General features: G+C 38.7%; 1 protein-coding gene across 4 annotated transcripts in view; it reads right to left on the reverse strand.

Moving 5' to 3' along the window:
- CCDC14 (coiled-coil domain containing 14) overlaps positions 1 to 8,629 on the reverse strand; it is a 69,103-nt gene extending 60,474 nt beyond the window's left edge. For 3 of the 4 annotated variants that reach the window (XM_017954243.3, XM_021933123.2, XM_003894027.5), the window contains exons 1-5: positions 8,074 to 8,629; positions 3,721 to 3,776; positions 3,334 to 3,406; positions 3,021 to 3,090; positions 2,813 to 2,935 (exon numbers count right to left, since the gene is read on the reverse strand). In XM_017954243.3, coding sequence (XP_017809732.3) covers positions 2,813 to 2,935; positions 3,021 to 3,090; positions 3,334 to 3,406; positions 3,721 to 3,776; positions 8,074 to 8,247 — 496 coding nt within the window. In that variant the 5' untranslated portion in view covers positions 8,248 to 8,629. The remainder of the gene's footprint in view (positions 1 to 2,812; positions 2,936 to 3,020; positions 3,091 to 3,333; positions 3,407 to 3,720; positions 3,777 to 8,073) is intronic. The other variant, XM_009200137.3, reaches the window with a different exon arrangement.
- Between the last annotated feature and the right edge of the window lie 6,071 nt (positions 8,630 to 14,700).

Here is a 14,700-nt window from a genome sequence, read left to right on the forward strand (position 1 = left end):
CTCATCTGACAAAGGGCTAATATCCAGAACCTACAAAGAACTCAAACAAATTTACAAGAAAAAAACAAACCACCCCATCAAAAAGTGGGCAAACGATATGAACAGACATTTCTCAAAAGAAGACATTCATACAGCCAACAGACACATGAAAAAATTCTCATCATCACTGGCCATCAGAGAAATGCAAATCAAAACCACAATGAGATACCATCTCACACCAGTTAGAATGGCAATCACTAAAAAGTCAGGAAACAACAGGTGCTGGAGAGGATGTGGAGAAATAGGAACACTTTTACACTACTGGTGGTATTGTAAACTAGTTCAACCACTATGGAAAACAGGATGGCGATTCCTCAAGGATCTAGAAGTAGAAGTACCATGACCCAGCCATCCCATTACTGGGTATATACCCAAAGGATTATAAATCATGCTGCTATAAAGACACATGCACGCCAGGCGCGGTGGCTCAAGCCTGTAATCCCAGCACTTTGGGAGGCCGAGACGGGCGGATCACGAGGTCAGGAGATCGAGACCATCCTGGCAAACACGGTGAAACCCCGTCTCTATTAAATACAAAAAAAAAAAAAACTAGCTGGGTGAGGTGGCGGGCGCCTGTAGTCCCAGCTACTTGGGAGGCTGAGGCCGGAGAATGGCGTGAACCCGGGAGGCGGAGCTTGCAGTGAGCTGAGATCCGGCCACTGCACTCCAGCCTGGGTGACAGAGCGAGACTCTGTCTCAAAAAAAAAAAAAAAAAAAAAAAAAAGACACATGCACACGAATGTTTATTGTGGCACTATTCACAATAGCAAAGACTTGGAATCAACCCAAATGTCCATCAGTGACAGACTGGATTAAGAAAATGTGGCACATATACACCATGGAATACTATGCAGCCATAAAAAAGGACGAGTTTGTGTCCTTTGTAGGGACATGGATGCAGCTGGAAACCATCATTCTCAGCAAACTATCGCAAGAACAGAAAACCAAACACCGCATGTTCTCACTCATAGGTGGGAACTGAACAATGAGATCATTTGGACTTGGGAAGGGGAACATCACACACCGGGGCCTATCATGGGGAGGGGCGAGGGGGGAGGGATTGCACTGGGAGTTATACCTGATGTAAATGACGAGTTGATGGGTGCAGCACACCAACATGGCACAAGTATACATATGTAACAAACCTGCACGTTATGCACATGTACCCTAGAACTTAAAGTATAATAATAATAATAAAAAAAATTACAGAAGAAAAAGAAATAGATGATAAATTGATTGATTGATTGATAGAATAAAAGAATAGAACCAAAATACAAAAAAAAAAAATTTCCAGTAACTACATAATAGGTAAAATTAGTTTTCATATTTATTTAAATCAATATATCCAAAATATTAACATGTCAGTGTATAATAACCGAAATTTTGTATTAAATCTTCTAAATCTGGCATATATTTTACATAAAGCACAATCTAGATGCTCAATTCTCATCAGAAATACTTGGTCTATATTCAGATTTAATAAAATTTACACTTGAAAAGGTAGGTTCACATGCCCAAGTTATTCCAAACATACTTAGAAGTTTTATAATAACTGGATCAATTACAGTTTTCAAATTTAATTGTAAATTAATTTAAATTAAATAACATTAAAAATTCAATTCCTTGGTCGTACTAGTCATATTTCAAGTGCTGAATAGCCACATGTGGCCAGTGGCTACCATCTTGAATAGTACAGGCCATGATAATATAAGGCTATTGTTACTGGCTTCCAAGATGAGTTACGTTTCCCCTGCCTTAGTTCTCTACCTCGGGACTATCTGAAACATCAACCTCTAGTCCCACGAATGCTCTACTGACACTTTCTCAGCCTCCTTGCCTAAATCCTGATCTCTTAATATATAGGGATACTGCCTTATAAGACTTTCTAAACTTCATTCCTCGGCCAAGCTGAATCTAAGCATGCCCTACAGTGCTGACATTTCTGGCCCACCTGAACTATAGAACTGGCTAGTCTAATTCTCGTCCATCTGAATTCCCATTGTGGACTTTTTCATCTTCATCTTGTTCTCTAGGCCTCCAAGGCCTATCTTGTTCTCTAGGCCTCCAAGGGACAACATAACCAAAACTTAACCAACATAACCAAAACTTAACCTCCAAGGGACAACATAACCAAAACATAGCTCCAAGGCTATCTTGTTCTCTAGGCCTCCAAGGGACAACATAACCAAAACTTTCTTGTTCTAAACTAGGAAAAGTTAGCTGTGAGGATGTAAAGTACCCTTGGCTATATTCACCATCAATCAGTAGCAGGCTCTCTTTCCTTATTGATCCAATTTTACCTCCTTATGTACCATGTATCCTAACTGTGCAGCTTGACAAGTTCGGCTTGACTAACTTAGGACATATATATATATATACACACACATATATACACACACACACATATAAATATAATAATCTTAAAGAAACTACTAGAAGTATATACCTGAAATACAACCAATTTATGATTATCTATGAAAACGAGTGGCAGGGAAAATTAAGATAACTCTATATACCTCGCAAATGTCATTCTGAGTTTGAACTTTTTCTCCTACAAAACTCAGTCTCTTTTTCTACTTTTCTTCTTGAGAAAATGATAGCAAGCAAAGTGGACTACTCAGTGATTAGAAGCTGAATACAGAAAGGCATAAGCACACATAAACCTAACCAATACTGATTATTAAAATGAAAGTCAACTGCATAATCCTGATAATTGATCAAAATACCCACAATTAAGGATTATCTTTAAATAACTAAGAGAAAAAAGGCTTACATGTTTCTTTCTGGACTACCAAAGGAATAGTATGTTTTTCACGTCTTTTCTTTTTTGATCCATATCTTTTGTTTTCTAAAGGTCTAGAATTAGATCTGTTTTCTAAATATGCTGTTTCTGAACCTATTAATAAAACAAAAATGTGTTAACATCAAAATAATGACTTAATTGAGATAAGGTGTTCAGCAAAGAATTTAAAAAAATAAACCTGAATCTTCATTTCTCAAAATGTCCCTCAGCAAAGAAGCACAACCATCAAGCCCGTGTACAGTTTCCGCCTGTAAGGAATAAAGTCATTTAGAATACATTTGTATATAACTGTTAGTGTAGGAAAAAATATATATTATGTAGTTTTAAAATTTGTTTATTTACAAACAATTTATTATTGGTAGAAAAGATGCTTTAAAGCAACAGACTTCATACTTCCTTACAGCAATTAATACTTTGCATTTTATTCCTACTTTTTAGCTACTATCTGAAAACTAATTAAAATAGTGTGTATTGTATCTATTCAATCTTACCTGACTTTCTGAATCAGAATGGATGGAATAGCCAGAATCTGCATTAAAACGTGACATTTTTCTTAAATAGGTCCTGGAAAACAAGCTCATTAATATTTTTACAAATATTTTCCCCAAAATACATTAGTAAGCAGTCATCTTCTTTTCAGCAAAGACAAGAAAGCTTGTCCAACCATGTACAAGATGAATTTATAAACACATTTTGAAGATTAGAAAGACTGTTAAATACTAAAATGATTAACATGGGTAGATATAAAAAGTTGTTCCCCAGAGCTTGTGACAGTAGAGGCCTACCTAATTTTCTGGGGTAGACAACATGTCATCCAGCCCAAAGACCTGAAAAACATCTTGAAATCTGAAGTTGTAAACGTCTTCATAAGTACTTACGCTTTCTTTCCATTTGTTAATTTAGCAGGTCCAGTGTGCCTTCCTGAAGATAACACCTATGACATAATATATTATAGCAGATAAACATTTTTCTGTTATATTTTCAATATGCTATCTTGACAAAATTTAATGTCATTTTTTTCTTTTATTCATCTTCTCAAACTGAAACTCTGTACCCATCAAACAATACCTTGCCATCCCCTCTTCCCCCTGACCCTAACAACTACCAACCTAACTTCTATGAATTTGACTACTCTAGAAACTTCATATAACCGGAATAATACAATATTTGTCCTTTTGTGACTGGCTTATTTCCCTTAGCATAATGTCTTCAAGCTTCATCTATATTGTAGCATGTGTCAAAATTTTTCTTCCTTTTTGAGGTCAAATAATATTCCATTGTATGTACCATATTATTCACTGTTTTAATTAATGCGATCTATCCTAAAAATCCACAATTACAATTTAATTCATATATTAAATTTCTTTTATGTAAAATGTCAAGCAAACAACACATATATTTGTTCCTTAAGTCTGTTTAAGGTAAAAAGGAAATTGAGATATTATTTTAAACCGGAATTAACTACTACACTAAGTTCAGACTATACTAATCCCAAAATATGTTCTATATTCCCAAATTCTTTGAAACATACAAGTTAATTCAAGATACAGAACAGAGTTTTTAACTCTGCTTCCTTTTATGTACATTCTTTGGAATGCCTGATTAGACCAGCAAGAACTCTGCCCTTTCTCTTTATCTACATCTCATTGTCTTAATCTTACTTTTTAAATTCATATATCACTGTTGTTTTCTTAAATTTTTTTGTTTTAAAAGTGACACAATGGACAACATTTTGTGTAGAAAAAGAGGAAAAAAATAAGCATTTGCTTTTACATGCATCCAGTATCTTGGGAGTTATGCCAGAAACAGTTAATCATGGATGCCTCCGGGGAGGGAAACTGAGTATCTGGGGGACAGAGTGAGAAGGGACACTTTCCATGGTATACTATTTTATATCTTAATAACTTTACATCAGATAAATATAATCTCTATTCAAAATAATTTTAAATAGACACAAGAAAGTCCCTGACTCCCTCCTCGTTCCACCCTCCAGATGTAGTCACTGTTGGCAGCTTCATTTACAATTTATCTTGACATATTTACATATTTCATCTCAAGATAGCTTTGAGCAGTAACTACCCAACTTTCTGGAGTTACATGGCATTCTATTATATACTTGAAGATGCGCTCCATCCTTCTAAGAATGTCACTGAGAATACATTTTTAAAAAACTGGGTTGGTAAGAATTATACTTCTTGAGATAACTTGGAATATGATGGAGGGTCATGAAGCCAGCAGTGAGAACATCACTCCACTGGTCTCTGTGTCACACTCTCAGGGTCTTTCCCTTTGGTATATCTATGTCAATGTCCTGGCTGGAATCATAATAACAAATCCAAGCCATGACACTGTAATACTGTACCCTGGATCGAGTCCAAAAACAACTACCACAATTATTCTTTCAAAAAAAAATGTTTTTTTAAGTACACTGTCTGAGGTACATGTCTGGCATAACTGTAAGGTTATATATGGTGTTTCTTCAAAAAATATACACAAGGCTATATTATAGAAAATCTAGTACAGAAAATTACCCATGATAAAAGCACCTTGAAACAGTAACTATCATATTGGAACAATTCCTTTCAATTTTTTTTTTGTAGTTTCTATTATGAAATAATAGTACAAAGAAGCCCTATATATGCTTCAGATTCTGTGACCCTGGACGTTTTCCATATTCTCTCTCAATATATATATACAGCATTACTTTCTGCCTGAACCATTAGAGTTAAGTTGCAGATACAATACTCCTTTACTCCTAAATATTTCCTAAAAACAAGGTCATTCTCTAATATAACCATAGTATAATTATCAAAACCAGGAAATTAACATGGATACAGAATTTTGATCTAATGTTCAGACCTTATTCGCAAGTTGCCAATTATCCCAATACTGCTCTTTACAAAAAACAAAAAACAAAAATCCCTCTGGTTCATGCCCAATCCACGCTCACATTCTGTTTCTGTGAGTTTTAACTATTTTAGATACTTTATATAAGTAAAATAATGCAATATTTGTCCTTCTGTGACTAGCTCATTTCACTTAGCATAATGTCTTCAAGGTTCGTCTCTGTTGGTGCATATGACAGTTAGTTCCTTCTTTTTAAAGGCTGAATAATAGTCCATTGCATGTATATACCATATTTTCTTTATCTATTCATCTGTAGATAGATTTTTGGATTGTTCCCACATTTTGGCTATTGTGAATAGTGCTGCAATGAACACGAGAGTGCAAATATCTCTTCTATATCCTGATTTCAATTCTTTTGGATAAATTCCCAGAAGTAGAATTGCTGGGTGATATAGTTCTATTTTTAATTTGGTGAGGACTCTCCATATTGTTTTCCAAAGCGGCTATAGCATTTTACATTCCCATTGACAGTGTACAAGGGTTCCAATTCTTCCAAATCCTTGCCAATACTTGTTTCTGTTTTTTTAATAAGTCATCCTAACAGGTGTTAGGTGATAGCTCATTGTGGTTTTAATTTGCATTTCCTTGATGATTACTGATGTTGAGCATCTTTTCATATACCTGTTGGCCATCTGTACATCTTTGGAGAAATGTCTATTCATATCCTTTTTTCATTTTTTAACCAGGTTATGTGTTGTTCTGCTTTTGAGTTATAGAAATTCCTTATATGTATTTTGGATTATTTATCAGACACATGGCTTGGAAATATTTTCTCCCATTCTGTAGACTGCTTTTTCTCTCCATTAATCATTTCCTGTACTGTGCAGAAGCTTTTCAGTTTGATGTATCCACGTTCTTCTTATAATTCCCCCGCTCAGCCCTGGAGTTGGTCATTTCTCCAAAAAGCCAGGACTCCTTAGTGGACAGTGGTACTTGGAAACCAAGATCTAGGTACTAGACGTGTTCTTTGCTACCGGGGCTTCCAATCTTTTTTTATATGCATTTTTTACTTAGTCATATAACTAGATATTTGCAATTTTAAATCCTGTGTTTTCTACTTTTAAATCTTTTTCATATTCAGAAATTTTTAATGGTTGTATAATATTTCCTTCAGTGGAAGTAATATAATATGGTCTTGGTTTGCTTCCTATTTTTCACAATCAAGAAAACAAACCTGGAATAAGCCTATTTATTGAAAACAGCCGTTTCATATTTAGGATTAAAAGGAAAATTATTTGGTGAAAGGTTATTAGTAATTTAATAACCCTTGATACAAACTGCAAAGCTGCTCTCCAAAAGGAGTGTCCTAATCACAATACAGGAGAATCAGTTTGCTTTATTTTACACTTACTTCTACTGGGTTATTATCACTAAACTTTTAATTTTGCTATTTGAGAAACATACAAGCATTTCTTAGTAGTCATATCTCCTACCAACAAGTACAAGATAAAACTGCCTTTGTAGAATGACTCAGAGTGCGCTAAGGTCTTTCATTTCCACTTTATCCATACCCTGTGAGTTATCATTATTTCTGTGAGGTGGGAACCTAAACTTCAGAAAAGTTTGTTCAAAGTCATACATCTACTAAGTAAAATGTTTAAAAGAAGAATGGACTGGCATCAGCTTTGTGAGTCTGATTCTTCTTTCCACAGCTGTGTAACTGCTAAGTTATTTGAACCCTCCGGCCCTCGATTTCCTCATATATAAAATAGGGATAATAGTACTTACCTCATAAGGATATTGTGACTATGAAATGAGTTATTTTATGTAATACATAACTTAGAGTAGTATCTACCACATAAGTCCTATCTAAATGTTAGCTGCTGTTTATCAAGATGGTGGCAAACTACGAGTTTTTAAGGGAACTAAATGTTGTTGTATGTCTACCAACTGTGTGATCGATGTTTTTACCGGGTTCTCTGATTTAACCTTCTCAATTCTTTGAGACAGGATTTTATGCTTATTTCTGCCTATTTGCAGCTAAAGAATAGAAAGTTCTGATAAGTAAAAACTAGTAGACTCTCAAACTGCAGGTGGCCGAAGCTAGGAAAGCTTAAGTCACTCGAGCCAGCGGCGAAGGCTGGGACTCGAACCCCGGTCTTACCCCAAAGCCGGCGGGCTACGATAATTAAACAGAAACACACCGAGAGCGGCTGTGTTACGACGGGAAGATTAGGTGTTCTTTGCACCTCTGTCCCAGCACTTTAATGTCACCTCATTGTCTTTGTCTTTTTTCGAGCATAGTTTTACAAGTCCCTGGCCCGAAAACCCCCCTGTCCCTCGAGCCATCCCCACAGTGGACTCCTCAGGTCCTCAGCCCTCACCTGGCCCGGTCGAGATCCGGACCTGACCATCTCTCGCAGCCTCAGAGAAGCCCAGACCGAAACAAGTGAAGCCTCACGGTAAAAAGAATTAACCGCCGTGGGCTCCCGGACCTTCTTGGCCCGCCCGCCCAGCTTCCGCTTCCGGAAAGGATCCCGCCGAACGCCGCGCTTCATAGTCTGCGACCCGCCTCCACTCCCTTTCTCCTGCTCCAGGCCCAGCGCCTTGGGCGTGCGCAATAGATCCCGCCGGCTTCCAGGCTCGTCACCCACCGGCAGAGGGTAGGAAAAGCCAATAGACGGCGAATGGGGCGGGGCCTAGGCCTGGCCGGGGCGGGGCCGCCAAGAAGAGTTAAGCGGTGCGGTTCCAGGGCTTGCGGTGGGGGAAACAGGGACGAGAACCCGCCAGCACCAGAGGAAGGGTCAGGGGTAGGAGGCGGATAGGTTTCAGAAGGAATTGCGCGCGACTTTTTGGGTTTTCGCTCTTTATTTTTATTTTGGCATCGTGTGCCTTTTGGATGATTTCGTTCTTGATATTCTATAAAAATAAGACCTCCGGGTTGTTATCTTTGCCTGAGTGTGATGACAATTTCAGAATTATTCCCTGTGGCCACTGATCTCAGATGTTCGTTAGTTGGGGTTTGGGGTTTACTTCCATGCGTACTTGTCTCCTCTTGTGTTGAGGTAATTACTTTTGATGAAGAATGACACAGCATTCTTAATATTGGCATGTGCACTCAGTTTAATGAAGATTTTAGTCATTGGTTTTTAAGGCATTGGGTTTGGGGTTAATGATTTAAATCAAATTGAAGAGAGATAACTCAGTTTATTCCGTTTCAACTGTCACCCAGACAGGAGGGCAGTGGCGCAATCTCAGTTCACTGCAATCTCTGCCTCCTGGGTTCCAGCGATTCTCCTGCCTCAGCGTCCCTAGTAGCTGGTATTACAGGTGCACGCCACCACACGCGGCTAATTTTTGTATTTTTAGTAGAGAAAGGGTTTTGCCATGTTGGCTAGGCTGGTCTCGAACTCTTGACCTCAGGTGATCTGCCTGCCTTGGCCTCCCAAAGTGCTGGAATTACAGTGGTTAGCCACCATGCCCAGCCTCATTGCTTTTTAATGGAGAAAAGAGCTACCCTTTAAAAGTCTGTTACCATTAATGTCAAAGCCCAGGAACTAAAATATGTCCACCAATATATCACACACTTATCCTGAGTGATTTTAGGAAACGAGTATTTCACAGATTTAGTTTTGAATTAGATCAAACTGTGAAAACTTCTCCTTTCCTTCCCCAGCCCTCTCATAACTTCATAACTTTCTAACATATTCACCTGAAATTCAGGATTTTTTTTTAGTTAAGTTGATTTTTAAAAATTCATCTTGATTTTTCTTGATACATATTTATTTTAGAAAATAGAGATCAGCAGAAAGGAAAAATAACCCATAACCTCATTGCCCATGAGTTATCACTCTGAACAGCTTGGTGCATTCCCTTCAAGATTTTTTCCACCTACGTATATATGTATAAATGTATTACAGCAATATGAAATAATAGGTATTACTTTAACATGAGTGTTTTCTCTTAATATCTAATCAATATTGTTTCTCATTAATCTACAGTTATAAAATGGCTGCCTGGTGTTCCATGATTCATTTCCCTAGTGTTGGGAATGTTATGCCCCCACCCCCTGTTTCATTTTGTTATTTGCTATTATAAATAATGTTGCAGTGAACTGAGATCTGCAAATGAGCTAGATAGAGAGTGGAGAGCAGAGGATTCTAAAGATGTGGAGACAGCATGATGTTGAGAAAGAGAAACCCAGGGAGGCTCTTGCTGCTGAAGTGTGGATGGAAATATATGTAGGGCCAGACTATGCAGTCCTCATAGGCTACATGATTTGGCTTATTATCCTAAGGCCATTAGGAATATGTAAAAGTTCAGGCAGGGGGCACAGTGAACTGACTGGGGTTTTACAAAGACCCATGGCTGTAGTGTAGAGCAGGAATCCGAAATCTACAGTCCCTGGCTAAATTCAGTCTGCCATTCTTGGATACAGCCTGAGAACAGTTTTTGCATTTCCAAGTAGTTTTTTTTTTTTTAAGTCAAAAGAATGATATTTTGTGATGTGAAAACTTACCTGAAAATCATCTCAGTGTTATAAAGTTTTGTTGGAACACAGTCACACTAATGTGTTTACACATTATCTGTGCTACAACTGCCAAAGTTAAGTATTTGTGATAGAGACCATCTAGCCTGCCAAATCTAAAATATTTACTGTCTGGGCCTTTACAGAAGAAGTTTGCTAATCACTAGCATAGAGGCTGCTTGGGGAAAAGGCAAGTATGGGTGTAAACAAGTTCTCTCCTCCTGCATCCATTCTCTGCCCTCTCTTTGGACTGACATCAGTCAGACATGCCCTCCAGCTTCAGGTTCTGTTTAGTCAATAGAAGAGGGAGAGAATAGGATATTCCTCCTATCTCAGCACCATATGGCTGATGCACTGGCCCTCTGCATCGTCAGGGGAATCCCTGCAGCTCCAGTCCTCTCACACTCTAATAAAACATGTCCTTCCCTTTGTCCCTTCAGTCTTAGGGGTGATAATGGTTTGCTAGTCCCTGGGTGCCTCAACCCCCTTGTTGTTTTCCTTGTCCGTTCTGTAAACCTTTTAATTATCTTCAAAACTCTAGATTGTCTTCTGTTTCCTGTGAGGACCAGATTGATAGGAAGTCCAGATGAAATATATTGGTAGCTGGGAGGAGATGAGGGGACCTAAGGCAGGTGGTGGTGAGGGAAGGTGAAGAGGACATATTTGAGAGACGCATAGGAGGCAAAATGGAGAGCACTTGGTGACAGAGTTGGAAAGTAAGGCAGTGGGGAGGTATTTGTTGACCCTGGTTTCTGGGTTTTGTATCTTGGCAGGTGGTGGGAGAGATCCGCATTTAGGAAGGAAGCTTATGAACTCATTTCTCTCCAACATTTTTTTATGAAAAAAATACAAACCAGAAAAGTCATTTTTGGATATGTTAAGTTAGGGAGTACTTTGGAATCATCCAAGAAAAGATGTCAAGTTGGCTACCAGATAGTTGAGTCTGGAGCATGGCAAAGACGTGTGGGCTGCAAATACACCTTTCTGAGTTGCCTGTGGCTTCCGAACTTGCTCTGAAATTAATTCCTCAAGAAAGCTTCTCTATCTTGCCCCTGCAAACTAACTGTGTGCCCGTGCCCCATGCTACTATGTAGTAGCATCATTTCTCACAATTATAAACTTGTGTTTAGTTATGTAATGTAACTTGTGTTTAGTTATGTAATGTCTGTCTTCCTAAGTAGAATTTAATCTCTATGAAAGCAGGTACCTCACCTTGTTCAGAGCAGTATCCCCAGTGCCTAGCACAATCCCTTGCACTTGTAGGAATTTCTTAATTATTTGTTGAATAAACCAATGAATCAACCATTGTTTGGACTGCTTTGGTGCATTGGGGCTGACAGCTACTTGAATGTCTGAGGCTCAGGATTATCCGGGACTAGCCCTTTGAGCTTGGTCTGGAGGTTTAGTCCCTCTAGTATCATGGACACACAGCTCTGCTTGTCTATCCAGTCTTTCATAATTCAGCACATTGGACCAATGACTTTGCCAATTGGCTCACCTCTGAAGTGTGAAAGTCTCTGTTCAGGTTTGACCACGTTCCAGTTTATAGGAAATGACCAAAGTTGAAAGTACATGAAGATCTAAACTAAAAACACAGATTTATGGCCAGGACCTAAGATTCAAAAAGTAAGAGGCTATAGATAAAAAGTCTCATGTTGGGAGCGTGAGCTCAGTTTTGCTTGGAAAGATCTGAGAGACTGTGTTATTGCCTCTCCTCAAGCCATTTAGTGCTCTCTGGGGCTATTTTGAACCCAAAGGTTCTTGGCCTTTTGAGATATTATACAAATTTGAGAAGTTGCTCAAAGCTTTATAATTTTTTCTTCAGAAAAATGCTAAAGAGCACATTTTGGAAACATAGTTTTATATATAATGTTATCAGAGGCATTCAGGAGCCTCTCCAAGGATTTCAGGTTAAGATTCCTATTCTAACCTAATTCAAAACCAGCCTTCCACACTGGGGTGTCCAGCTCCTTCTGTTGCAGGGCCCTGGTGATCCTGGAAGTGGTTGGTTAACTAGGGATGGTAGGTCCCTGATGGAATAGCATCAAGGAGAGGAAGGGCATGGAGCATAGAGAAAATGGAATTGAGCCATAATCTTTGCATTTCCCGCTGAAGCTTATGTATCTGCAGTCTTCACTTTAATCAAAATAGCTTAATTTAGGAAAGAAAGAGCCCACTGTTTTTGCTTTATAAAATCCTGATTTTATTGCTTCCTGAAATTTGTTTTAAAGGAGAAATACAAACCATATGTTACAAGGGCCTTCATTTGACAGTTTAACTGGGGTCATGCTGGAACTCTATAGATATTGCTCATTATGATAGGAAAGCCAGTAGGATGGGTCTGACAAAGATCTGTTGGCAGCAAGAATCAAGGGACCCCCTTTGGAATGATCTGATCACAAGGAAGAAATGGTTGGGGAAAATGTGCCACGTTTGTGGGTCAGATGTGAACTTTAATACAGCACAATGACAGTCACTTATTGCCCTGCAGACCCTGAAGACTTGTGCCTGACCCAAAGAGAGAAACATTAATAATGATTAAAATGTTAAAATTTTGTTTTATTAAAATATTTGTAAGGCAGTGTAGCAGATGCGGGTGGCTTGTTATTGTGAACATCTATGACTTCCTGGCCGAGAGTCTTTTTTTTCTGGAGCAAAAGGAGCAAGCTGAGGCAAGCTGGAAAGGCAGAACATTAATTCCCCTGGAAGAAGCCCTCAGTCAATGACAGGTGAGGATTATCCAGTGATGGATGAAGAGCTTCCTCCCCCTTCGATTGGGATAACTCTGAGATGTGTTCTATGCTGTCTCCCACAGTTCCCCAGCAGTATTGGGGTATAGAAGTAACTGGCTAGATAACACACCATTTATTAGCTTTCTTCGCATCACTATGATATCTTACACTTCCTAACCCTGTTCCACTGTTCCTGGGATTGCCTCCTAAATAAACTATTTGCATGTAAATCTCTATCTCAGGGATTATTTCAGGTGGGGTGGGAGGAATCCCATACCTACGCAGGCACTGAGGATATATACAAGGCATCATAGATTTGGAGTCAGACAGATCTGGATTCAAATTATTTCTCACCAGTGACATTGAACAACTTATCTAAGATTGTTTCTTAGAGATAATGACACTGACTTCATAAGATCATATTGTAAGGAAAAATTAGAGAATGTATAAAGCACTATACATAGTGGCTTACATATGGTAAGTGCTTAATAAATGTTGGCTATTATCATTAATACAGTATTTATAATATTGTTAATACAGCACAGCCCAGGTAGAGGGTAAAGCACAAAGCTGTTTTCCATCCTTGGGGTGACTGCAGAAGCAGGTTGATTTGGCAGATGTGCTGTAGATACTGTGTCCCTAGTGAGCAGCTGTGGCATAGCAATATCAATAGCTTAGAGCAAGCATTGCCCCAGTGAACCAGGGCAGGAAAGGAGGAAGATGGCACACACCAAGTAGTGGCTCAAAAGATGAGCAACTGGCAGTGCAACAATGGTATTGCCAATTGTGCTTAGTCTCAGTAAGCACCGATAGCCACAGCACCAATAACTTCATGTCTGTGTCTAGTAGACTCTTTGATCATTGGAATTTCATTAGCCTCACTCTTGAGGGATTATGTTGAAGGCTAACAAGACTAAGTTTCTGATTTCAACCTGCTTTCCCAAATGTACAAAGGACTCTTGCTTTTGTTACATGTATGAACCTAATTTGTTATTTTAAAGTCTTTCAAATGGGGCTCTCTGTCCCCCTTTATTCTCTATTTGCAGACAAGACCATATTTCAGTTATTCGGCCACAGTGAAAGAGAAACTGAGAGACACCAAGAATCTGAGGCAGGTTAAAGGATTTCACTCATTCTCGAATCCTGATTAATTACAGTGCAAGGTTTCACCTGTAGTGCTTCAGCCTTCTCAAACAGCCTTAGGTTCCAGAGCAGATAGAAATGAGGGGCTACTCACATGGATACATATGTAACAAACGTGCACATTGTGCACATGTACCCTAGAACTTATAGTTAAAAAAAAAAAAAAGAAATGAGCTGCCACTTTGGCTAGGAAGGCAGACAGCAGGTAGGATTAGTTGTTGCCCATCTCTGCAGGTGCGGCCCAGTGCTGTGGGGGAAGAATCTGTTTAAGTCCCTTTTATTGTTTCACTCGAGTCAGAAATCAAGGACCATGGTAACATCCAATCACAATCTCCTCTTACCTTTAGACACTAATAGACAAATTTATCCTCAATTGATGTAGAGAGATATATGCATATAACATAACATGATTTTTGAGCAAAAGCAACTTTTAAGAGGGGATATTATTACAAATAGTAGGGACTGACCCAGCGACCTTGACACACCTGATATTAAGAACCGTAATCATAGCCTGTTAATCTCGTCTGTTTCCTTCGAGAAAGGAAAATCTTTAAGACCTTGTCAGAAGGTCTTAGGCTCATGTAGGGGATTTTCTCTAGTGGGTTCCA

The sequence above is a fragment of the Papio anubis genome, chromosome 2, assembly GCF_008728515.1.
Source record: "Papio anubis isolate 15944 chromosome 2, Panubis1.0, whole genome shotgun sequence".
Taxonomy (NCBI): Eukaryota; Metazoa; Chordata; class Mammalia; order Primates; family Cercopithecidae; genus Papio; species Papio anubis.